At 42.0% G+C, this 26,091-nt stretch overlaps 1 protein-coding gene across 10 annotated transcripts in view; it reads right to left on the bottom strand.

Moving 5' to 3' along the window:
• Positions 1 to 26,091, bottom strand: part of GRHL2 (grainyhead like transcription factor 2) — a 184,709-nt gene that overhangs the window by 54,520 nt on the left and 104,098 nt on the right. For all 10 annotated transcript variants that reach the window (XM_065519483.2, XM_073999234.1, XM_065519484.2 and 7 more), the window contains exon 8: positions 20,915 to 21,009. In XM_065519483.2, the coding sequence (XP_065375555.1) occupies positions 20,915 to 21,009 (95 nt within the window). The remainder of the gene's footprint in view (positions 1 to 20,914; positions 21,010 to 26,091) is intronic.

The raw sequence follows: 26,091 nt of genomic DNA, 5'->3' as shown, positions 1-26,091 counted from the left end.
ATACCATTTAAGAGTGATTTATCACAGAATGGAGGTTTCAGTGTAGCACCCAGGTTTACGTGGTAACTACACTGATGATTAAGAGGTGGTTTCTGGGGAGATCCAGGTACACTGTATTATACTCTTGGTACTATTTTCATTTGATGCCACATGTATTCTTTTTATTTAAAATAAAATGTTAAATTATTTATTGCTTTAAAATTGTACAATTATGTGTTCTGAAAACTATTTCATTTGATGTACTATTTAATGCTTGTCTTATTTGATTCCCTGGGTTTTCCATTCACCTTTAAGCCTTGGACCTGAAGTCCGTCACACCACAGCGACACTATGGAGAGCAGCCCTCAAGGAAGTAAAACCATGAGAAACGGACTGCATGTGAAAGGCTTTTCAGGCGGGCGCGGTGGCTCTTGCCTGTAACCCCAGCACTTTGGAAGGCTGAGGCAGAGGGATCACCTGAGCTGAGGAGTTTGAGATCAGCCTGGGCAACATAGTGAGATCCCATCTCTACAAAAACTTTAAAAACCAGCCGAGTGTGGTGGTGCATCCCTGTAGTCCCAGCTACTTGGGAGGCTGAGATGGGAGGATTGCCTGAGCCCGGGAGTTTGAAGCTGCAGTGAGCTGAGATCGCGCCACTACCCTGCCAGCCTGGGTGACAGAGCGAGATCCTATCTCAAAATAAATAAATAAAATAAAAGCCTTTTGAAATTTTGATTTAACTACTAGGCCCGATCTAGTTCATTTCAAACCTAAAGCCTGTAGGCTTTTGGCAATCCAGGCATCTCATTTTTAGTGCTACATCTCTATAAACTTCATTTTTATTTTATTTTTGAGCTCCTCATTTGGCACTGAGGATTGTCTTAGTGGGGTACCACATCCACACCAGTCAGGCCAGATGACAGGGCTTAGTGACAGGTTGATTACAGAAACCCTATGCCCTGACCCCTGGGCTCTTACACTTCCAGCCACTCTCTGAAAACAAGTGCCCAACAACGATCTAATTATGCCAACAAATCTAGCAAACTAAGGTGCAACATGAGGACCATCAGTAATAAAAGTGTACTGTAGATGGAGGTCGGGGGAAAGAGAAAAAATATATATACTGTATATGGAATCCATGCTAAATGAGTAGATTTTAGCTGCTCTTGCCAAAAACAAAAAGAAATGGGTAACTGTGTGAGACGGTGGATATGAGATGATGGATAAAGTATCTACATATATTCCATAACATCATGTTGTGTATCTTAAATATACACCACGAAAAGTTGCTTTAAAAAAAGATGATCTAACTACCAATATATTCATTTCCTTCATTTATTTCTTCAATTCATGTATTCATTCAGTCTGTAAACATCCACACAAGCCCACAATGGGTCAAACACAACATTAGATACGGGGGATGGAAAAGAAACCCAAAATCCTGCTTCACGGAGCTGACAGTCCAAGAGGGAGACAGATGAGTGATCCAGCGGTGACCAACACAGAGTCATCCTCTGTGTTGTGTGTACAGAGAGGCAGGTGTGTACAGAAGCCCCGGGAAGACAAAACAGAGCCCTGGGCTTGAAGAACACTAGTGAAATACAAACCCACACATTCACTGGGCTTACAGCAGGGGCCTGACAAGGACTGAGGAACAGTAAAGAAAAAGAGAATGACTAAAGATGCAAATGTCAGGTGATTCACAGGAACTGAGTGATGAAGACTACTAAGAAAGAACACACAGGCTGGGCGCGATGGCTCACGCCTGTAATCCCAGCACTTTGAGAGGCCGAGGTGAGTGGCTCACTGGACATCAGGAGTTCAGCCCAGCCAACATGGTGAAACCCCATCTCTACTAAAAATACAAAAATTAGCTGGGTGTGGTGGCGGGACCCTGTAATCCCAGCTCCTCGGGAGGCTGAGGCAGGAGAATCTCTTGAACCTGGGAGGTGGAGGTTTGCAGTGAGCAGAGATTGTGCCATTGCATTCCAGCCTGGGCAACAAGAGCAAAACTCGAAAGAAAGAGAGAAAAAAGAAAGAGAAAAAAAGAAAGAAAGAGAGAAAGAAAGAGAGAAAGAGAAAGAAAGAAAGAAAGAAAGAAAGAAAGAAAGAAAGAAAGAAAGAAAGAGAGAGAGAGAGAGAGAGAGAGAGAAAGAAAGAAAGAAAGAAAGAAAGAAAGAAAGAAAGAAAGAAAGAAAGAAAGAAAGAAAGAAAGAAAGAAAGAAAGAAAGAAGGAAGGAAGGAAGGGGAATAAAGGAAGAAAGGAAGGAAGGAAGGGGAGAGAGAGGGAGGGAGGGAGGGAGGGACAGGAAGGAAGGAAGGAGAGAAAGAGAGAAAAGAGAGAGAGGGAGGGAGGGAAGGAAGGAAGGAAGGGAAGAGAGAGAGAGAGAGGGAGGGAGGGAGAGACAGGAAGGAAGGAAGGAGAGAAAGAAAGAGAGAAAGAAAAGAGAGAGAGAGAGGCAGGAAGGGAGGGAAGGAAGGAAGGAAGGGAAGAGAGAGAGAGAGGGAGGGAGGGAGAGACGGGAAGGAAGAAAGGAAGGAAGGAAGGAAGGGAAGAGAGAGAGAGAGAGGGAGGGAGGGACAGACAGGAAGGAAGGAAGGAGAGAAAGAAAGAGAGAAAAGAGAGAGAGAGGGAGGGAGGGAAGGAAGGAAGAAAGGAAGGAAGGAAAGAAGGAAGGAAAGAAGGGAGGGAAAGAAAAAGAGAGACACAGAGAGAGAGAAAGAGAGAGAGAAAGAAAGAAAAAACACGCTATGTCTGATTCTCCTACTGATTTTTCATGGTGTAAGTATTTTGTCCACTACAGCCACACAGAAAATGCTATTACTGTCCCTGGAGAAGCCCTAATGGCAGAGAATTTTTATTTAACAGTCATTTATGCAACAAATATTTTTGAAGTGCCTACTAAGTTCCTGAGGCTGTGCTAGGTGCTAGCATAGACACATTGGTTATAGTTCCTGCAACCACAGAAGTCAGGGATGATTGAGAGAGAATGTATGATGATGCTCTAAAGATAACAACAGCTTCATCAAACACTAACCTTTAGGTTATAAAAAAGTATACTTTTCAGGGAACATCTGAAAAACATCTTGGCCAGAGTATATAAATGCAGTTGTATGTCAGCAAAGCAAATGATCACTCTGGGGAGCTATGCAGTTGTTCATCATTTTGGCCACGTCCTTCATAGAGATCTTCCTGATGGTGGCCATAATCACAAGAGTCTTAACACAGACTGGTTATTTTCCACTCCTCATAAAGCCTGGCTAGAACTACAGGAGCCAGAGGAGAAAAGTGTGCTGATGACTATTTCCTAAGCTATTAAGATTCATGGTTGGCTCACTGATTTAACCACGTGTCACTCACAGTGGACATACACTCAGACAGACAGGAAGCAATATTAAATGTGGTCTTATCAGCTCAAGTCTCAACTAAGAGCCGACGTGATGGATTGTGAATATTTACAAGGGCCATTTAAGTGGGACAGCCCCACTAGATCCACTGAAATAATTGCTTACTGGCAATATACTATAATACATGGACTGAATTTTCCCTGGAGGAGTTATAAAAACCAACCACCCAGGAGAGATGGTCTTTAAAGGTCACATCAGACTTCACCGGGAGACACTTAGGCTGGATTCTCTCAATAGAGAGAGGTCCTTAGCAGAAGCTCTAATGGGCTCTCTAATTCCATTAAAAGTAAACAACACAAGAATCTGCCTTTTCTGCTACATTGTGTTGTCAGCTCCCAGTGAACCTATAAGGGAGGGATTTTATAATAGGGTTGGCATTGTTTTCCTCTTGCGTAGCTGCCTGACCCACTGGCAAAGCACAGTTTCAGTACCTGATGGTATCAATCATAGTCTCGCTGTGCTGCACTCAAAACCCAAATGGTTGAACTTTAACTGAAACTGGGGGTGGGGAGGAGTTTGGGAAGTCATGGAAGGACATTAAAGCCTTAGCTTGGAGACTGATAAGCATTCATTTGTTTCATCTTGCAAACCCAACCATATCTCAGCTCCATGCACAGCAGGCAAATGTGAAAGCAAATTACTTGGAAGTATATCTACAAAGCACTTGTTTGTAAATATGTATTAGAGGGGCTTAAGGAAAAGGTATAATTTCCTCTACCAAATGTTCATCCAAATGTCACGCACAGAAAGTTATTTTTCACTTCGGTGGAAGCTTTGATTATGTAAAAGATGTATAAATGCCATAAACAATCTATCTGTCTCCCAAGCATTAAGAAAGTTACGAATGCGCATATAATATTTGTAAAACCTCACTTACTTGTTTTCCTATAATGCTAATAGCATGTAATTTATTTTTTAAGAAAGAATTCATTAGATCAGGTGTATTCAGGCAGATAATAGATACAATTTTAATTTTGTCATCAGTTCAAGGGTTGATTCAGATAGAAAGATTATTTCTAAATGTACCAAGATCTTTCCCAGAAATAGAAGCAGTCTCATGATATTTGGCGTTTTTTTACAAAATCATTTGTTACATATGAATTACAATTCCCATTTTGTGTTTTCTACCAGAGGCAAGTGACTTTGCTGAAATTATAATACCCCTCAGGTGTACATTATGCATGCAGTAAGATTTATTAAAATAAACACAAATCAATGAGCTTTAGAATTGCTACATTAACTTGATTATTGACTCCTAAAGCTTTTTCTGAGAGCTTTCCATTAAAATAAATGGGCCTACCTTTGATTCAGAAAGCAACTTGGGATTCAAAAAATTGTAACATCTGTGATTTGATACAATATATTTATTTTCCTCTTTAAACAATTGTATTTTGCACTTTTAAGATGTTTCTCTTTAAAGACTAAGAAAGCTACTTATATCCTGATAATTGAGGTTGAAAAAAAATTATTTTCCAAGAAATTGCACAGGATAAGCCTCTAAATCACAGGTACAAGGTATGTATTAAGAAATAATCATTTTAACATTTTCCTTTCACAAACAATATATAACTATATAAATGTGCTTTTGCCAGATTCTTCACTCTTCCTTTCTTGGTTTTTAGAATTTCTACAGACAGCTTTCTCACATTTTACCTTTTTTCTTCCATTTTGATAGGATTGTATTTGTGTGCAGATGCAATGCCAAATTGAGACAGAAGATAGACTAAAAGTAAACAATATTAAAATGTGAAATCTCAGCTTTGGGCAACCATCTTTTTTTATGCATGTATTCATCAAATAGTGATTTAATGTCTTCTTTCTGTGCTTGGCATCGTGCTGGGAGATGGGAATACAGGATGTAAGACAGACTACCTGCCCTCAGGGAGCTTGCTATTTTGTTGAGGATATAAGAAATGCCTAGATTTCATAAAATGTACAATGATATAGCACTTTTAGGAAGTACTTTTTAAGAATGTTTATTTCATTTCTTCCTTTCTTCCTGATAAAAGATTTATTTTCTCCTCTCAATTCTGCGGGTATGTATGTATACACAGAGATGCACACTTGGTGGACTCACATACTCTACCATAGTTTCCCGTATTCTTTCAGTGCTCAATTTTTTGTTTGTTCTCCTTTCAGAGGCTTTGCTGCCTGCTGTGTGCTCTGCCTTCTGTGCTGTCCTTGCAGATCATCACACTGCCAGCTCCTTCTTCTCATTCAGATTCAGTCCAATGTCAACTCTGCAGAAATATCTGCCTTGACCATTCCATGGAGAGCTGCCTTTTACCTCTTCTTCCTCCTCCTCTCAACCCCTTGGCCCATGACCAGTGGCAGAGTCTGTCAAATTTCTCTTTTCTCCTCTCTTCATAGCACATACAATTACTTGAAGTTATCTTATTATTTATTTGCTTAGTGTTTAATTATCTGTTTGCTGTATGATGCTGAAAAGCCCTTAAGAGGAGGGTACTTGTCTGCTTCAAGCTCACTGTATTCCCAGTACTAGGCCCATGGTAGACAGTCAACAAATATTTGTCCAACAACTTAAGAGAAGATAAATTATTTTTCTAAACACAACTTTATCTATGTTCTTGCTTTCATAAGCAATACCTCCTAAGAGCAGAGATTAATATGAGTAGCTGAAGTCAGTTTAGTACAGTGGAGTTAGCTGCTCTGACTAGATGTTATGTATCAACAATCATAAATTGAGCATCAACTATATATTAAGCATGAATATCTTCATCAATATCTATCTATCTATCTATCTATCTATCTATCTATCTATCTATCTATCCATCCATCCACCCACACTATGAAGATGCTATATATAGAGGCCATGGGAAATACAGAAGTCTATCTATGGCAGGGCCCTACCCTCAAGGAAAAGGTGGGGGTCCAACAGTATTCACTGTTGTGGAAGGTATGTAATTAGATATTAAATTGAACACTCCAGACTCTGTTTGCTTTAAGAAGAGAGAAGGTCAGGCATGGTGGCTCACACCTACAATCCCAGCACTTTGGGAGGCTGAGGCAGGTGGATCACCTGAGGTCAGCAGTTCGAGACTAGCCTGGCCAACATGGTGAAACGACATATCTATTAAAAATACAAAAATAAGCTAGGCATGGTGGTACATGCCTGTAATCCCAGCTACTGGGGAGGCTGAGGCAGGAGAATTGCTTGAACCTGGGAGGCAGAGGTTTTAGTGAGCTGAGATCCCGCCATTGCATTCCAGCCTAGGTGACAGAGCGAGACTTCATCTCAAAAAAAAAAGAAAGAAGAAGAGAGCTCAACAAGGCAGCCAGGGAAGATTTCCTGTAGGAGTCTTGAGACAGGAGAAAGAGAGATGGAAGGGAAAAAAAGCTCATGCTGGCTCTGAAAAAATGTAGAGATCACCCTAATGGAAAAGGAGAGTTTATATCTGGAAAGTGAAGAAAGAACCTGAAAGGCAGGGAGTGGTGAGGAAAGAGGCAAATCAATCTGTTTTTATCACTGTGATCCAGTAATAAGCACTGAATGAGGCCAAGTGTGCATCTCTGAGGCCAAGGCAGATAGAGCTGTGGCCATAGCCTCCAACATCCAAGCTACAGAGAGGACAGGGGCATGAAGACTGAGAAAAGGTCATTGTGTTCAGTAGTGGAGAGCATCCATGCTACTTCCAGAGGCCAGACCAATGGAAGGGAGGAGAGGAAGGTGATTGCTGGGCAAGTGAGACAGGTCAAAGAGATGGAGAAGAAGCACCTCAGCTAAGGGAGGGATGGGAGCACTGGGAGCGGGCAGCTGGCCCAGCAGACGTGCACTTCTGAGATGAAGGAGGCGTCCACACGACAAGAGATGAGGTATGTAAGAGGCTGCAGAGAGGAGTGGCTGTGGGAGTCAAGAGCCTCAGAAGCAGGGGATAAAGGAGATCAACTCAAAAGTGAAGTTTTATGAGAGGAAGAAAGAGCTTTCTCTGAAGCTGGAGGGTGAGAAGACGTAACAGTGAGACAGCAAAAGAACTAACATAACTAACTCCATTTTTGTTTAAGGGGTCGTTACCCATTCCTACACATAGGCAAGGATGATTTCAGAGCACTGACGTAATATGTGAAAACAGCAGTCATGTAGGTTTTATAACTAATCCTAGGATGAAAGGGGAAGTATGTAAACAACTAACTATGTTTATGTTTTGTTAAAGATTTTTAGGAGCATTGTGACCTGATCAAGGACAAGGAAGTTCCCAGCCTCCTCGGACACTCACTGCTGTCCAGATGTCTGCTGTCACTGGTTACCTCTTGATCTCAACCCCCTTCTTGTCCTCCTGCCCTTACTATTGAAAGAGCCTAAAGGTTGTACTGACCTATGATGGTACCTTAGAACATTAGCTCACCATCTTCTTGGTTATGCTCCTTTCTGAATAAACCTGCTTTTCCTTCCACCAACCCTTGTCTCTTGAGTCTGGCTTTCAAGTGGTGAGAAGCCAAACCTGGGTTTGATTATAATGAAAGTAAAGCAAAGCCAGAAAAAAATATCCGCCAAGAGGCTCAAAATGGTGTGCCTGGTGCAAACCCTAGCACTACAGCCTTGGACTCATTGTCTAACCTTTCTGGGCCTCACTTTCTTCTTTTAAATAGGCATAGCAATCCCTACCTTGGTACTGTGACACTTAAATGAAATAATATTTTTAAACTGTAGAGTGTCATGAACATCGAAAGAATTTTACTATCATCAACATTATCTCTCTCCGTTCAGACAGCTCGTCTCTCAGCTGGTCTGTTCTTGAACTCCAAGCTCTCACCCACATGGCAGAGTCAACAAAGTCCTCTCCATTTTACCTCCCTGAATGCTCCTGCCTGGGTGGCCTCCTTAGCATTCCCAGGGTCCCCCAGTTCAAGCCCTCCTTCCTGTAGGATTACTACTTCCTCCCTCTATTGCTACCTTCCAGCCGGATTCTCTCCCTGGGGATTTTGTGAAGCTAACTTCAAATGATCCAAAGGTAGATGAGTTCTGATTTGCATTAATGGAACAAACATTTAATTAAGGAACATTGATTTAAAAACATTAAATCTCTCTCCCCACAGCACTTTGGGAGGGGTTGAATCCCAGGTATTGCTGGGGAGAGCACGGGGAAGTCACTCAGGCAGAAACCTTCACTGCTCTTCAAACTACAACAGTTTCTCCCACTCGGCTCTGTCATGAGCAGATCTTGCGAAGCAGCACATCGGGGTGAGGGAGACTTTTGACACTGCGTAATGAGAGATTGGGCTGCTTGGTGAAATAATGAGCTCCCAGGCAGAAGAACTTCAGTACAGATGGAAAGATTAATTCACTCAACTTTTTCAGCATTTATTACATGAAGCTTTTTCTGTCCATGTTTAATACTTAAAACTTGTTTTGAGTTCGCAATACCTGAATATGGTACAAAATCCAAAAGGCACAAAAGGGTAAACTGTGAAAATTACCTCCCTTCCTTGTTCCCCAGCCAGCCAACAATTTCTTGAGTATCTTTCCAGAAACACATTATGCAAATGCAAATACACATCATTTCCTATTTTACACAAGTGGTAGCATAAAACGCACACAGGTCTGCATCTTGCTTTTTTCACTTAACAATAAAGTCTGAAGATCACTTTCTCTCTCTCTTTAAAAAAGCATGAAATATAGAATGACAATTTCTTCAACATTAGGTTGTTTCCAGTGTTTTCCTGTCATAAACAATGCTGGAATGAACTTCTTTCTACGTGGCTTTTGTTCACATGTGCGTGTATAAATTTACTTCTGAAATTGCTTTCTTCAAAGCAAGGGCAGCCTTCTCAGCAGCATCTTTATAACAGGCGTTTCCTAATTTAATATGCATCAGAATCGCCAGAAGGCCTGGCTGAAACACAGGTTACAGGGCCTCATCCCCAGAGTTTCTAATTCAGTGGGCCTGGGTTGGGAGATACAAATATTTGTGTTTCTAACAATCTCCCAAGTCAGCACTGATGCTGCTTATTGAGGATCACAGTTTGAACAATCACTGCCTAAACCATTGGGCTTTGGTGGCCCTCTCTTGTCCTCTTTGTCCTCCTTCTCCTTCCTTCCTTCCCCTTTCTTCTTCTCTGCTCTTACTCACCACCCCTTCCTTCTCCTTCCTTCCTTCCCCTTTCTTCTTCTCTGCTCTTACTCACCACCCCTTCCTTCTCCAGCTCCTCTCCCTCTACATTTTCTAAAGTCCCATCCTTCACCCTGTTTTGCCCACCCTCCAATTCTCTCCACAGCAATCTCATCCTTTGTCATGACTTCTATCATCCCCTCTTTACAGCTAACACTAACTTGTCTCCTGAGTGTCACACTCTCCTGAGTGGCGCAGTGCCCTCTCTCCTTGTGCTTTCCAGGTTCTGCACCTTTGGATGCTCCCTTGTTCCCCACTGCACACTCTTCTTCCAGCTTCCTTATGTCTAAGTCCACCTGATCCTGAAAACACACCCTATGTGCCACATCCTTCCTTGTACCTTCCCGATCCCACAGAAAGAGGACCTCTCTACATGCTGAAGTACTTAGAACTAAGGTGTAGGGGTGTGTGTGTGTGTGTGTGTGAAAGAGAAAGAGAGAGAGAAATAAAGCAAATCTGGCAAAATATTAACAATGAGTCAACCTAGGTGAAGGGTAAGTGGTATCAAATGTATTAGTCTTTCAATTTTTCACTTGAAATTTTAAAAAATAAAATGTAAAAAAATAAATAATGGAGCTGCCTCTCTCTTCAGACCTTTTCTTCTAGCACTTTATCTCCCGTAGAGTCACTGTCACTTACCTGCCTTATATTTCAATTATTTACATCTGCATCTCAGTTCCTAGCCTAGTCCAAACATTCTCTAAGCGCAGGGATTCTGCCTGGCTTGTTTGTTCAGGACCTCCACCACCTGGCCCAGTGCCTGATATGCAGTGGGTGTGCTGCTTCACAGGAATGATTATTCCCTTGTCAGAGGTGAAAGGAGATATTACTACTAGGTCTTTCCAAAACAAAAAGGTGCCATGGAAAAAGCACATGCTTCAGAACCAGACAGCCCAAGGTTAGAATTCCAGTTCTACCATGCACTAGCTGTGCAACCTCAGGTAAGCTAGTTAACTTTTCTGGGCTTCAAATTCCTCATTAGTTACATGGAAATTGTTATTCACTTAAAAATATGAATATTGCATAATGTATATGGAGTGCCTGGCAGAGTGCCTGGTATAGGGTAATCACTGAACAAATATTAGTCATTGTGTATACATGCACACACAATCATTTATGAAATCCAAGTATGCAGTCTAATTCTCTGCACAATACAATAGTTCTTACATGTTAATTACAGAGTCCTAAGCAAAATTCAGTCCAGAAAAAATTCTAACAAAGATCTAGCCATTGATACCTTTGGTGAGATGCCTTCCAAAGATTATTCCTTTTATATATGAATTAACTCCAGCTTTATAGCTTTTCCTAACATCCATTACCTTATAAAACTGGAACAAAGGCATGGCTTTGTTTAAGTTCAATACCAAAGACTCCAGCAAATGTTTACTTTTCTCTTGTAAGGCTTCCTTTACCCACACCACACCTCAGCAAACACATAAAAATGCCATTTGCCCTGCTTTGCAGTGTGCAATTCAATCTTTCAAGACCCCTCCTAGGAGTATCCCCCAACCCTATTTTTACTTTTGAGACCAAGGGATATGTTTTGTAATATTCTGTAATTTTCCACAAGATTGCCTATTTAAAATCAGGCAATACATTAATTTAGGCAAAAAAATAGAATATAACTTTTTCTTGATCATTAACATCTACCAACCCCATATCATCCTAGACTGTCTTGTAAGCAGAAAAAGAACTCCCCAGTCAAAAGCACTGGGCTGCTGAGGGGTGCGGGCTGGGGAATAAGCAAGGTCATGAACCCACAGGGCACTCAGGAATGTAGTCGCCTTCAGACAGTCCTTTGGTTTCCATTTTCATCCTGAAAAACAGTATTTACACATCTTTCCTTCTCCTTTGGTATGCAGCAATGGAGTTCAGTAGAACAAGAACACTGTCCATTTAGGAACAGCCCTTCGGAAAGCATGATTCGTTAAGACTACTGGAACTTTAATTTTCAAAAGAGCTGGCTTGGCACACAATGGAGGCTCAATAAAAACTGATTAAGCAGTTTAGACCAAAAAGGAAGAGAGACAGAGGGAGGGAAAGGAGAAAAATAACACATTTGAGACAACTTAATGGATTAGCCATGATATGGTACTGAACACAAGCCGGACTTTCAATTAGTATAACCTTATTTTTCACCCAAAGAGACTGAATAATTTGCAGTATACGAGAAGTTAGAACACCTGTGTTTTCTCCAATTTATTCCTTTTTCATAAGCTATGGCCAAAGCCCTGCGGTTCTCACCATCTTATCTTTCAAGCTACTGAAATTGAGATAACGAGGACACAGAGCTGTTTTTCCTCTCTAATAGCAGCTGCTGGAGCAGAAAGCTAGGCTTGGCTTGCTCACCTTGAAAAGACAACACTGAGAGAGGAGGTGAGCGGAGGAAGTGAGAGGAGGAAGAGAGTTAGGTTTTCTACGGAAATAGTAAGCCAGCCTATATGATGGCTCTAGTCACATCTCACAACATGAAGCCAGTTCACTGTCGTCACCATGACCCAGGCCACATCAGATGCACTCCTAAGTCCAGGGCAGCTGTCAGGCAGTGCTGGGACATTTAAATCAACTTCATTTTCTCCCTTAAAAATGGATTTACAAATACAGATGAGAACATTTTACTTTCAACTTGCACTTCTAGTTTCCTCTCACCAGCCAGCTCATCTTAGCACATCTCTGTTTACCTCCCTGAGACAGGCTCTCAGTTCTTAGACGATATGTACTTGTTAGTATTAAAGCAAAATCCAACAGGAAGGCAATGGGGCAAAACTATTAATGCAAATAGGACCCAGAGGAAATATCAACATGTCTCCTCACCTTGCATTTTCCCACAGTTTCAAAAATTACATACACACCTCTTTCGTAAATCCAATGCATTTGAAGCATTCCAAAGAGAACCAAGATTACAGGAATCTCTCTTTAAAAGGAAAATTGGCTTATGTGTAAGTAGTCATTTCCAATTACCATCCTGGTAAATGTGAGGATTTGTTTGTTGGATTTCTTAAGTTGCACATGTAGAGTGGAGGGTCACCGTATGCCTCCTGCAAGCTTCATCTTCTCTGATCATAATCCTCATTCTTGTTTTGGAAATTTTTTAGTGCTGTGCTTCTTGCATGGTTTTGAAAAAAAAAAAAAAAAAAAAAAAAAAGAGCAAGGAATTGCCTCCACTATTCATAACAGAAGAAATATACTAGAGAAAGGTGTAAGAGATCGTGTAAATGAATAAAAATGAAATTCAGGATACCAGGGAAAGGAGCTGGAGAGAGATGGGAGAAATGAAGAATAAATGTGTAAAGGCATGGAGAAGAAAACACTGATATGTCTCAGCACTGTAATTGAAAGCATGCACTAATCTTTGCAGAGGATCTCACTAGTGTTAGGCTAATCAGCATGCAAATGCTCCATTGAAGAGTGCAAGGAATTTTCACTCCCACATCAGTTCCGGTCAGTATGTATGATACAGACAGGTGATGTACCAGGGTAACAGAAGACGTGGATAGGGAGAGCCCTATGTGCTGGAAGTGCTGGACCAGCAGGCCCATTTTTGTGGGGAAGGAGAAAGTGTGGCATGAGGACAGGGCAGGTGGCAAAAGCAGGGTGGCCTGATTGATCTGCTTTGCTTGAGGAAATGGGGTTAGCCACTCATTTTCTTTCTTTCTGGATGCGCACAGTTTGTCCCCTATAGATTGCTTGAAGAAGGAAAATCATAGCTTGCTTTGGTTTAAACAAAAATCAGATTTCTCTCTATCAGGATAGTCAACAGCATGGGCTCTGGACTCATAGGGCCCTGAGTTCTAAATTCACTTTTTCCATTTGCCCAATCTTGCAGGACCTGATACGTTGAGAGGTCATATTTAGTGGAGTCAGAATCTGAGAGGCCCAAGAAGATTATCCATGATGCCTCTTAGACTCTTGCTCCCTTCCCCACCTCCATTGGGTTTCAGCCTTGCCCACCTCCAATCTCATTAGGAAAATTTATTAACAGAGATAAAAACAGATGCCTTACTTTGTCCTTGGCCCTTTCAAAAACTGCAACAACTTCCTGTCTGGAAGGTCCTCCCCAATCCCAAAATGCAGGAAGAACATTTGCTGATGCTCTAACAAAGCAGAAGGGTAGACAAACCAATACCCCTAAGTCCTCTCCTGCAACTCAACACACAGCGGAAGGGGGGAGTGGGATACACATGGCTCAGGAAAGTAATCACTCTGCTTCTGAAAACAGAGGCACTGGCCTAGAAGGCAGCAAAGAATAACCCTGGGAGATCAGAGTTTTATATTATTGAATTATAATGGACTTTTCTAAAAATCATAAAGATCGGAGATGGCTAGTAGTAGATTTATTTGTCAGCATGATTATTTAGTGTGATAGTGAGAGGTGACAACGTGCTAGCAGCCCTCGCTCCCTCCCGGCGCCTCCTCGGCCTCAGTGTCCACTCGGGCTGCACTTGAGGAGCCGCGCGGGGTCCTCCAGCACCGCCGCGCTGCGCTGGAATTCTCGCTGGGTCTCAGCCGCCTCCCCGACAGGCGCCGCCCCCTGCTCTACGGCGCCTCCTGATCCCACCGACCACCGGATCCCATCAACCGCCCTATCCCATCAACCGCCGAATCCCATCAACCGCCCAAGAGCTGAGGAGTGTGGGCGTGAGGGGCAGGGGACTGGAGGGCAGCTCAGGCTGCAGCCCCCCTGCAGCATCCACTAGGCTAAGCCAGCTGGGCTCCTGAGTCAGGTGGGGAGTTGGAGAACTTTTATGTCTAGCTAAAGGTTTGTAAATGCACCAATCAGCACTTTGTGTCTAGCTCAAGGTTTGTAAACGCACCCATCAGCACCCTGTGTCTAGCTCAAGGTTTGTAAACACACCAATCACTGCTCTGTGTCTAGCTAATCTAGTGGGGACTTGCAGAACTTTTGTGTCTAGCTAAAGGATTGCAAATGCACCAATCAGCACTCTGTGTCTAGCTCAAGGTTAGTAAACGTACCAATCAGCACCCTGTCAAAACGGACCAATCAGCTCTCTGTAAAATGGGGCAATCAGTTCTCTGTAAAATGGACCAATTGGCATGATGTGGGTGGGGTCAGATAAGGAAATAAAAGCAGGCTGCCCACGCTAGCGCTGGTAACTAGTTGGGGTTCTCTTCTCTTCTGATTGTGGAACCTTTGTTCTTTTGCTCTTGGCAATAAATCCTGCTGCTGCTCACTCTTTGGGTCTGCGCCACCTTTATGAGCTATAACGCTCACTGTGAAGGTCTGCAGCTTCATGCCTGAAGCCAGTGAGACCAGGAAGCCACCGAGAGGCATGAACAACTCCAGACATGCTGCCTTTAAGAGCTGTAACACGGTGGAGGTCTGTAGCTTCACTCCTGAAGCCAGCGAGACCACTAACCCACCAGAAGGAAGAAACTCCAGACACATCTGAACACCTGAAGGACAAACTTCAAACACACCATCTTTAAGGACTGTAACACTCACGGTGAGAGTCCGCGGCTTCATTCTTGAAGTCAGCGAGACCAAGAACCCACCAATTCCGGACACAATGGTAGTGAACAGTTTCAGTGAATCCTGAACTAAGGTCATTCTAAAAGGCTTGGAGGCAGAGCAATTTAAAAAAATATTCCTGGAAAGAAAGCTTTTTTAAACCTTATGTATTATAAACCAAGGAAGGGTGAAGAGTAGAGACATGGAGGAATTGTTACAGTGTTCCAGTGAAAAAATCCGAAAAGGAAACATGTTCCTGAAAGTCAGTGCAAAGCACTAAGCATCTTTAATGCTCAAGTAATTCTTCCCTGTGGTCACATGAGGGAGGTCTTTGTAGCACACCAAGATTGGTTTAATCTTAAAATCATTGTGAACAGAGAAAACAGCCCTGGACGAAAATAAGGGGCCCAGTTTCAAGACTCCTTAGAAATCTAGGAGAAAAGGAAGTCTGTAATTAGGGTTTGCTGCACTCTGCTCGGGGGGTGATGTCATCACTTGGAAAAGGCAGTGCTCGGTGCCAGGAATCTGAGCTCACAGCCCTTTAATAACTCACTAGGGTCTGGCGTGGGAATTCCTCATCTTAGGGATTAGTGACCAACAAATCTACTTCTTAGGTGCCAGTGTTTGGGTAAGGAGAGAATGAAAATTTAAAAATTCTTGTAAATGGGAGTCATGTGAAAGAATATGACACAGAAGTCCTCCCATTGGGATCATATGGATGGGATCTTAATCTACACATACACATATGTGCACACACACAGTTCCCATTGTTTTGTGGCTTTTTTTTTTTTTTTTGAAAAAAAAAAAAAAAACGGAAGTAAAAAGCCAGTTACTTGGGTGCCAGGGCTAGAATCTGGTGGTCTGAACCCCTTTTCAGTGCTCTTTCTGCTGCCACACACTGGGCCCTGCCCACCATCAATTTCCAAGCGGTGACAGTGTGGACACTCAGAACCTTGTCCACCTGGATATCAGCAGCCCAGGGACACCTGTTCACATTACACAGGCTTCCAGACTGCAGAGACCCTGAGGACAAAAGCCGATCCTGTTGGAGACTATTTCTGCTGCAAAGACTCTGTGTCACAACCAGCAAAACGGGTTCTGGGTTGAAGAACTCCGCAATAGTTCTGCGAAAATCCGCCTGCAACGGACACTGCAAATCTGGAATTAATCCCCAAACCTCGTTTTAACTAATAGCTTTAACACCTTCCCTGGGAAAACATTTTCCTATAATTTAATTAAATTAAATGATTAGAGTTTCATGTCTTTCCTTTTTTTCTGTTCATGCTAAATGAGAGGTAGAAATAAAATGTAAGTCAGCAATGAAAGAAAATGTATGCTTTGGAAAAATCCATAAGCCTTATCATCAGGTCTTGATTATAGATCTGTGGCAAGAATACCAAATACTGGATTGGTTTTTTTGGTTTTTGTTTTTTAAATAAATGCATCAAAACCTAAATATCCAAATAAAAACTATCCTTTAACATAATCATCTTGGGAAGACATACAGGTTTCTCCAATGATGCTGCCATGGCTTTAAAGCATATTTAGAAGGTCTCCTCTGATATGGCCGGCTCCAAAGATGATATATAAAACTTGGTGACAAAAAAACCCTCATTCTTAATCCTCAGGTGGTATTATCCAGCTTGTTGATATGTATTCACATTTGGATTGAGGTGGTTTCTGGTGTTTTGTTTTTTTTTTTAACATCTTGTAAGACCAAGATTTACCACTGTTGTGAGCATTCAGAAGAATGTCACAGATTCCCTCTTCAGCAGTGGGGACACAAATCAGTGCCTGGCCTGCTGCAGCTGCAGCACCATGAGGACCAGGCCAAAGGAGCCAGGGAGCCAGGGAATGCTGGTGGCCTTGCTTGCCCCATTCCTCTGAGCTCCGGGCAGAAAGACTGAACCTACCTACGGCTTCAACCTGCATTGTGTCACTACCCTCCTAAATGCTGAAAGGCAGTGAAGAGCTAATCTGCATATCAGTTGCCTGGGGGGCATAGTTGGGCATGAAAACTCAAATGTTCACCAGGGCTAGGCAGGGAAAATTCCAGAATGGAGAATGCTAGAGAAAGCCATAAAGAGCCCAGTACCTTATTAGAGTCACTCATCACCTTGCAAACACTAGGGCTTAATGGTTGCCAGAATCTTCAATTATCCAAGAGACTTAAAAACCTGGATTTTTAAAAATAATAATCTTCTGATTATTTAATGTGGGCCAAAAAATGTTAAAATTTTAATAGAAGTACAAAAATGCATAACACACACATACATATATGCATTCTGTGGACCATCTAAAGGCTGCAGGCCACAAGTTTGTGTCCTCTGGACATACAAACTAAAATATCATGTGATACTGAAAGGGCCTGCTGCCCTGAAGCCTAGGAAAGATTTGTGTGCAGATGTTACCAATGGGAATTTTAAAGCAAATGCAACTACTCGTGACAGATAGGTCCGCAACAGGAAGATCACAGACACTTCCACTGTGAGAGGGATGCCTTTTACTTCTTGCTTTGTTGAAAACCTTTTTTTCAACAATCATGCAATTTTGCCTTTTGTAGTCTGCTTATTATAAAATCAATGATATTTTAGAGAAATGCCTTAGGCTCCGCAGATTTAAAAAAATCCTCTCAGCCTTTCTAATGAAGTAGTTTTAACTTTTATGGTTTCTCTTTAAAAGCTCTTCAGTAACTAACACGGGAACAGGAAACCAAACACCTCATGTTCTCACTCATAAGTGGGAGCTGAACAGTAAGAACACATGGACACGGAGGGGGAACATCACATCACCAGGGCCCGTGGAGGGGTGGGGGTCTAGGGAAGGGAGAGCCTTAGGACAAATACGTAATGCATGCAGGGCTTTTACTTCTTGCTTTGTTGAAAACCTAGATGATGGGTTGATAGGGGCAGCAAACCATCATGGTACACGTATATCTATGCAACAAACCTACACGTTCTGCACTTGTATCCAGGAACTTAAAGTAAAATAAAACATTAAGTGCTCTTCAGTAGTCTGGAGAAAAATATTTGGAACTTGGCCGGGCGCGGTGGCTCAAGCCTGTAATCCCAGCACTTTGGGAGGCCGAGACGGGCGGATCATGAGGTCAGGAGATCGAGACCATCCTGGCTAATACGGTGAAACCCCGTCTCTACTAAAAAATACAAAAAACTAGCCGGGCGAAGTGGCGGGTGCCTGTAGTCCCAGCTACTCGGGAGGCTGAGGCAGGAGAATGGCGTGAACCCGGGAGGCGGAGCTTGCAGTGAGCTGAGATCCGGCCACTGCACTCCAGCCTGGGTGACAGAGCAAGACTCCATCTCAAAAAAAAAAAAAAAAAAAAAAAAAAAAATTTGGAACTTTTTTCATTACTTATTGATTAACCCAAACCTCAAACAATTGCTGCCACCAAGTAATAGTCACTTAAAATATTATTAATGAAGCTAAACAAATTTTGCAACATAAAACAATGCAATATAAAATATCCTCCACTGTCATTTTTCAAAGCATATGTGAGCTTAAACTTGTCTGCTCTGAGCAACATGGTTCATACACATGCATACTCACATGTACACCCACATGCACAGGCACACACATTTAGACAAGGAAAGTAAGCTCCTGCTTATGGTGAATGAGTGGTATGGAATGAACTGGGCTGGAAGGTCAACTCAACTCCACATTAACTATCTCATTGGTTTACTACAGAGCCTGAAGCTTCCATCATTAAACTGTCCCTTCTAGGTTAGGCATTTCTATAAAAGGTTCCTATTGAAGCAGAACAGTTAAAACATTCACCCACTAGCACTCATTATCACAGATTGCGTGATAATGAAAATTATGGTAATGATTACAGCTCATAGTTATAGCTCGCCTTAACATTTGTTTTGTTGTTGTTGGTGGTGGTGGTGGTGGTGGTAGTGGTGGTGTGTGTGTGTAAGACAGGGTCCTGGTCTGTTACTGAGGCTAGAGTACAGCGGCATGATCATGGTTCATTGCAGCCTTTACTGCCTGGGCTTGAGCAATCCTCCCACCTCTGCCTCCTGGGTAGCTAGGACTTCAGATGCATGCCACCCTGCCCAGCTAATTTTTATTTTTTATTTTGTAGACATGGGGTCTCCCTACTTTACCCAGGTTACTCTTGAACTTCTGGCCTCAAGGATCCTCCCACCTTGGCCTCCCAAAGCGCTGGGATTACAGGCATCAGCCACCATGCCTGGTCCTTTAACACTGATAAGACACTTCCATTTTCTTCCCAGGGACTCTGACATAGGCCCTGCCTCTCCCTGGTCACACTGTTGCTCAGTTACTGTTTCCCAGGCCTCCCCTCCAGAGCACTGGATCATCCATCGTGGTTTATGCCCTCAGCATGATGCTGGCTGCAGTAGAGACATTTGGAAATCTGTGTGTTTGTCTGCATGCCAGAACCGAGGCCCAGAGAGGTCAGATAACTTGCTCAGGATGACTCAGTGGCCATCCTAGTCCTGTGCCGTCACACAGACTGCCTCTTACTGATCAGGTCCAGCAGTCTAGCCTCTGAGAGAACAGGGAATGATGAGAAAGGGCAAGCATTGGCTGGAATAAGGAGGCACTAGGCAGGAATGTGGGAAAGGTGCAGAGAGCCCTGAGCACAGGAGCACAGTGTTCTCAGGAGAGGGGAGGGGCAGGGAGAACGGGGCTCAGGTAGCCGAGGAGATTAATAAAGTGCCAAAAGCACATGGCTTGGGCAGGAAACTTTAAATGAAGGAGGAGTGGACCTTAGAGACACATATGCCTACAGTTCTGTGTGGGACCAATCTCGCACCCCACAGCAAGGTCTGCTTCCTTTCTGGGAGGCACTGAGACTGAGCCACAGAAACTTCTCCAGGCTGTACGGGCACTCTATCACCATTTGCCCATTTGGGCTGCCTTTCTCAGGCCTATTCTACATTGTTTTATACTTGAGTGAAATGAGACACTGGGCAATTCTTCTTCTGTAGCCGTGCCTGCAAACTCCCAACCCATTTCCTTTCTCACCCAGCCTTCCCCCTGCTCTCAGACAATAAAGCATTGACCAGAGCAGTGTACATTGACCTTTTCATTTGCTTGAAGACAAACTCTTCTAACACCCACCTAGATGGTCCAGAACTAAACCAAAAAACAAGCTTACGTTTCATCTGGCACCTTCCCATGAGTGCAAAATAAGAATCAAGGATCAGAAGCGAAGGAACACAGAAAGGAGAGTGGGCATAGCAGAACGGTTTGGGGTTTTCATAAAATCAGAGACTCGTGGCCAGAAAGCAAATCTGCCTTCTTTCATCCAAACTGGTGCAATAGTGGACGTCTCTCTCAGGGCTCACTTCACCACAGATTTTGCCTTTGTACTTCTTAACCATGTGTGCACCCCGAAAAACAGAAGAAGGTTAGTGAAGCAGCCAACATTAAACAAGTGGCTGAAGGTCACACTGGTGGCCACACTTCCGTCAGTAGAGCTCAGGGACCTGCAGCCTGCTTCCTGTATTCCATCCTTCAACCAGCTTAAGCCTGGTGGGGCTATGGGGTCAGCGGTCTGCCCAGTAGCTTACCTACGAACACATCAGCTCTGAGTTCCTCCCTGTGTCTGGAGGAGGCTGCACGGAGAGGCCTTTGGGGAAATCTGCACTGCAGAGAGAAAAGGTTTTCTGGCCTCATCTTCCCAGCTGCAAGTGCTAAAATGAAGCCTGGGGCCTGAAGGATTTGGGTGGGACATGCAACTTGGCTCATTACATTCTACAGGAAGCCACAGAGGAGCACGCTCTTTTTTCTCCCTTACCCTCCGCAAAGGCAAAAGATGAAAGGTTCGTTTTCCTTTCAATACGAGGCTACCAATAGAGGCTTTTAAAAAAGAATAAACTGCAGAGGATGGGCACGTTATTAGGAGGTATGAACAATGAATCAATGCTATTTTGTCACTCACCTTCGCCTCTTCATTCACGTCCCAGGTAAAGGAAACAGCATTATACGCAATCTCTTCGATGTTTCCAATCGTATTAAAGCTCTCCTTGTAATCGGCTGTAACATTAAAAAAAAGAAGCTTTTAAAGCAGTAAGAGTGACTCGGTGACATGTACTGAACCATCATTTTCCAATGGGTAAATTTAAACTTTGCTTATTTTTCTAGCTATCTCCATGCTAACGGTTAAGGATTGGTGCTCACTTATGTTCTTTTACTCATACTTACTCTGTAAGAATATAAGCGTGTTCCTCTTTTAAAAGAGTAAAACTAAGCAAACCAATGTTCTTAGCTAATTTGTTCATTAGTTTCATATTTTACTAGTTTTATAAAATTATTAAGGTTTTCTCTTTTCTTCCAAGCCCCATGTCACCTACCCACTCTCCCTCCTGCTCACTTTTCTGTCACTTAATTTTGCTAGAAGTACCAGGGTACTCCATACAGAATTTTTTGTAGAACAGAATATTCTGTTTATCAGCCAGGCAGTGTCATCAGGACTTTAGTTAAAAAAAAAAAAAAAAAAAATTTCAGGAGACCACAGTAAAGTTTTTTAAAAATTTCTTTTTAGGGCCAGGTGTGGTGGCTCACATCTGTAATCCCAGAACTTTGGGAGGCCGAGATGGAAGGATCATCTGAGGTCAGGAGTTTGAGACCAGCCTGGCTAACATGGTGAAACCCTGTCTCTACTAAAAATACAAAAATTAGCCGGGCATGGTGGCACATGCCTGTAATCCTAGCTACTTAGGAGGCTGAGGCACAAGAATCGCTTGATTTTCTTGCCTGGAAGGCGGGGTTGCAGTGAGCCAAGATCGTGCCACTGCACTCCAGCCTGGGTGACAGAGTGAGACTCCATCTCAAAAAAAAATCTTTTTGGACTTAGCTATGGAGACTTGAGTTAATCATACTTAGTTCACTATAAACATTGGTCTATTCAAGGCCCTCTCTTATTTTACGACTTTATTTGGTTACTATATATTTCTTTTTCTTCCTAGTATCCTTCCCACAAATGCAATAGCTATAAATATGTTAACATATATCCTTATGGAATATATTGGTTTGATTTGCCTGTGTACATAGCTTTAATTATCATAAATTCTGTCATTCTATGACTAAAGTTGCCAGATTGGGCAAATATTTGGGATATACTTATCTTTAAAATGTATTCATTATTTATAAGAAATTCAAATTTAACTGGCACCCTGTATTTTATCTGGCAATCCACACTAGACCTTTTCAGATCTAACCTTAGTGCTAGTTGCATGCCTGTTTCTAACTGTGGCTGCAGGGACCGTCGACCACAGTTTACTTATCCCCCATCCCAGAGATGGACCCTTCAGTGGTCTCTGCTCTCTGGTACAGACAACTCTGTGATAAAAATTCATATTCCTGGGAGCTGAACCGATGGCTGATCACATACAAAGCTCCTAAATGTGCTCTTCAGGACAGCCCTCCAGACTCAGTCTCCAGGATGGATGAGCCAGTGCAGCCTCCCACCAGAACTCTATTTCCCTCTTTGTCCCTACTTTCTTGCCAATCTGATGAGCACAAGGCAGCATTTCACTGACAATATATTTGCACTTCTTCTACCACTTTTAAGTTGAAACATCTCTTCTCACACAGGATAGCCAACCAGGTGTCTCCTTACGGAGACTGCTTACTAATGTCCTTTGCCGTGCTTCTGTGGTTTCCCCCATGGAAATTTTAAAGCCAAACTACATGTTTACATTTTAAATAAAGCACACACTTCAATATAAAAGCATGTGTGGCCACCACAGGAGAGTCAGAGATCATGAACAAATAAGAAAAATATTTAAAAGCAACCACAATCTTCTTATCCACAAATAACCAACTATAAACATATCTGTGGTACACTTTATCCTTCCTATCTTTCTCTCTGCTTCCCTTTCTCAAAAATATGTAAACATTTTATACAGTACTATAACAGTTATTTCTTAATGTATTTATTTTTGCCTAACACATCATCAGCATCTTCCCATGTCAATAAACTGGTATAAAATTACTTTTAATGGCCAAATACCACTAAATTGAATTATGTGCCATGACTTTATTTTGCTTGTCTCAGCCAGATGATGTCCAATACTTTTCTATTTCAAATAAGGTTTTATTTAATTATCTTTACAGCTAAAAATGCATATACGCTTCATTGTATTTCATTAATATATATTCTCAGAAGTGAAAGTAGCAGGTCAAAGAAAAAAAAATTTAAGGCTTTTAATTCATTTTGTCGAAGTGTTCCTGCAAAAGTTGAAACAGTTGATGTTCACAGCAACAGTACACGTGTTGTTGTTTCCTCAAAATGTTGCTTTCCAAACATGTATGCAAAACATGGTGACTCATTAATTTAATTTGTAATTTATTGATTGCAAAGGAGGTTGAACCAGCTTTCATTTTGTTTTTGACTCTCTGTATTTATTTTTTTCTCTTTGTTTCATTTATTTATTTTTTTTATTTTTTTATTTTTTGAGACAGAGTCTCACTCTGTCACCCAGGCTGGAGTGCAGTGGCGCGATCTCGGCTCACTGCAAGAGCTGCCTCCCGGGTTCAAGCGATTCTCCTGCCTCAGCCTCCCGAGTGGCTGAGACTACAGGCACCTGCCACCACGCCTGGCTAATTTTTTGTGTTTTTAGTAGAGACGGGGTTTCACCGTGTTAGCCAGGATGGTCTCGATCTCCTGACCTCATGATCCACCCGCTTCGGCCTCCCAAAGTGCTAGGATTACAGGCATGAGCCATGGAACGCGGCCCTTCTCTTTGTTTTAAAAATGTATTTATTTATTACAACACTTCCTGCTCTGTTCTTTGCGTATTTTTTTCTTAGGGTATTCAGTTTTCTTACTGATTTTGAAATAAACAGTTAAAGCTAAAAGAGAAAACAAAAAGCAAAGAAAAACAATTTTATATCTTTCAAATTTAGAACAAGGTTATACGACTATACTTGGGATGATTTTAAATATAAACCTGTGCTTCCAGCAGGCCAGCCAAACTCTTAAAATTTTGAAGAGAAAAGAAGACCATTGAATTTAGATCAACGGAAGTCCTTGATTCTTTATAGCTAATTATTCTAAAAGATAGTCTTGCAACTTTGAAGTTTTAAATACACATTTAAAAATAAGCAGCTTTTAGGTGAATTGTAAAAAAGAAAGCAAATGTTATATCTAGAAATAAAGACAAACCAAGAAAATTTGGTCAAACATGTATCCTAGCTCTCATGAGTTACAACATTATGAGGTTTTATTTCCCATAGCTTCTCCACATAAAAAATGTCTTCCATAAAAAGCATATTAGCTCAAATAAGGAAAGAATTTCAAAAACAAATGCAATATAGATCCAAATAAAATACTCTAATCTTGTTCAAGGTCCCTGTCAGTTTCTATCACCTTCACTTAATCAACAAATGTATTGAGGAATATTTACCATGAGCCCTCTATGTGCCAGGCATTGTCCTCATGCTTGAGAAACAGCAAGAAACAAAACTAGGTCCCTGATCTTTTGGCTCTTTCAGTCCCAGAGACAGAATATAAATAAGTATATAGATAAATAAATGAACAAGACAGTTATCCTTAATCTGCTTTTTTATGCCCAAAACAAAAGGATAGTAAGACTACTTGTTATTGGGTGGTTCCATTACCTTGTATATGTCCTTCATGGCATGTACAAGTATTTTATTTATTAGTTTACTATTTATCACCAGCATTTCTCATTAGTTGTATATGTTATATGAGGGCAAGGAACTTATCTTAAATACTGCTGCTTTCTCAGTGCTTAATATCATACTCATAGGATGTGCTCCATAAGTTTGTTCAGTGAATGAATGGACAGATCCTTAGGCATTCTAAACAAGCAAGATAACTAAGAGACTAGATGTCATGTACTCCTCTCCAGCCTTATACCATACAAGAAATGTCTGCTCATCTCTACCCTTTGTGTTCAGTCTCTACAGGTGGTACAATAGCTTTGCTCCCACTTCACGACTGTCAAAGTCTTCCAAGAGACTAAACAGCTGATGCAAACCAATGTGACTTCGTCCACATGCATAGTTGTCTGACAAATAAAATGCTAATAGTTGTGCCTCCGGTTTCTGAAAGCTGGGTGAATGTCCTTTGGTGAGTGTTGTATGCTTAAGAGTTTATGGCCAACGGTAGGAATGGAAACTCAGTGACCTGGTGCTGAGCCTTCCTCAACTTATTTTCTCAAGAAAGTTTCTCAAACCCAAATGTTGTCAATTTTGACAGCTATAGTCAGGAAAAGGCATAGTCATGAGCTGCTCTGCCAGTTTCCTTGAGCTGTCATCACTAATTATCATAAACGTGGTGGCTTTGAACAACAGGAATATTTTTGCTCATAGTTCCAGAGGCCAGGAGTTTGAAATCAAGCTGTGCCATGCCAGCAGTGTGTCACTCCAATCTCTGCTTCTCTCTTCACATGGCCTTCTCTTCTGTGTCTCTGCATCTGTTCCCCATTCTCTCTCTCTCTGTCTCTCTCTATTTTATTTATTTATTTATTTTGATACAGACTCTCGCTCTTATTACCCAGGCTGGAATGCAATGGCTCACTGCAGTCTCTGCCTCCCGGGTTCAAGTGATTCTTCTGCTTCAGCCTCCCCAGCAGCTGGGATTACAGGCACCTGCCACCACGCCTGGCTAATTTTTTTGACATTTTTAGTAGAGATGAGGTTTCACCATGTTGGCCAGGCTGGTCTTGAACTCCTGACCTCAGGTGATCTGCCTGCCTCAGTCTCCCAAAGTGCTGGGATTACAAGTGTGAGCCACCGTGCCCAGACTGTTCCCCCTTCTAAGGATTTGTCATTGGATGTAGGGCCCACCTTAATCCAGAGTGATCTCATCTTGAGATCCTTAATCACAATCTGCAAAGATCTTTTTCCCAAATAAGGTCATATTTACAGGTTCTGGGAGTTAGGACGAGGACATATCATTTTCAAGGGTCCCTCTCTACCTCCTACATCTGGGATTCCTTCCTGTGATTAGAACTCATGTGACCTGAGTGAATGGCTTCTTTTTGCAATGATAGTTACCATAGCTAAAAAATAATCATCCCTCTTTAAACGAATTATAAAACACATCATTGTGAACATATTGAATTTCAAATGGACTTTTTTTACCCT

The sequence above is a fragment of the Macaca fascicularis genome, chromosome 8 (genome assembly GCF_037993035.2).
Source record: "Macaca fascicularis isolate 582-1 chromosome 8, T2T-MFA8v1.1".
NCBI classification, from domain to species: domain Eukaryota; kingdom Metazoa; phylum Chordata; class Mammalia; order Primates; family Cercopithecidae; genus Macaca; species Macaca fascicularis.
Note: the sequence above shows the minus strand (reverse complement) of the source record. Positions and strands in the feature narration are given on the sequence as shown.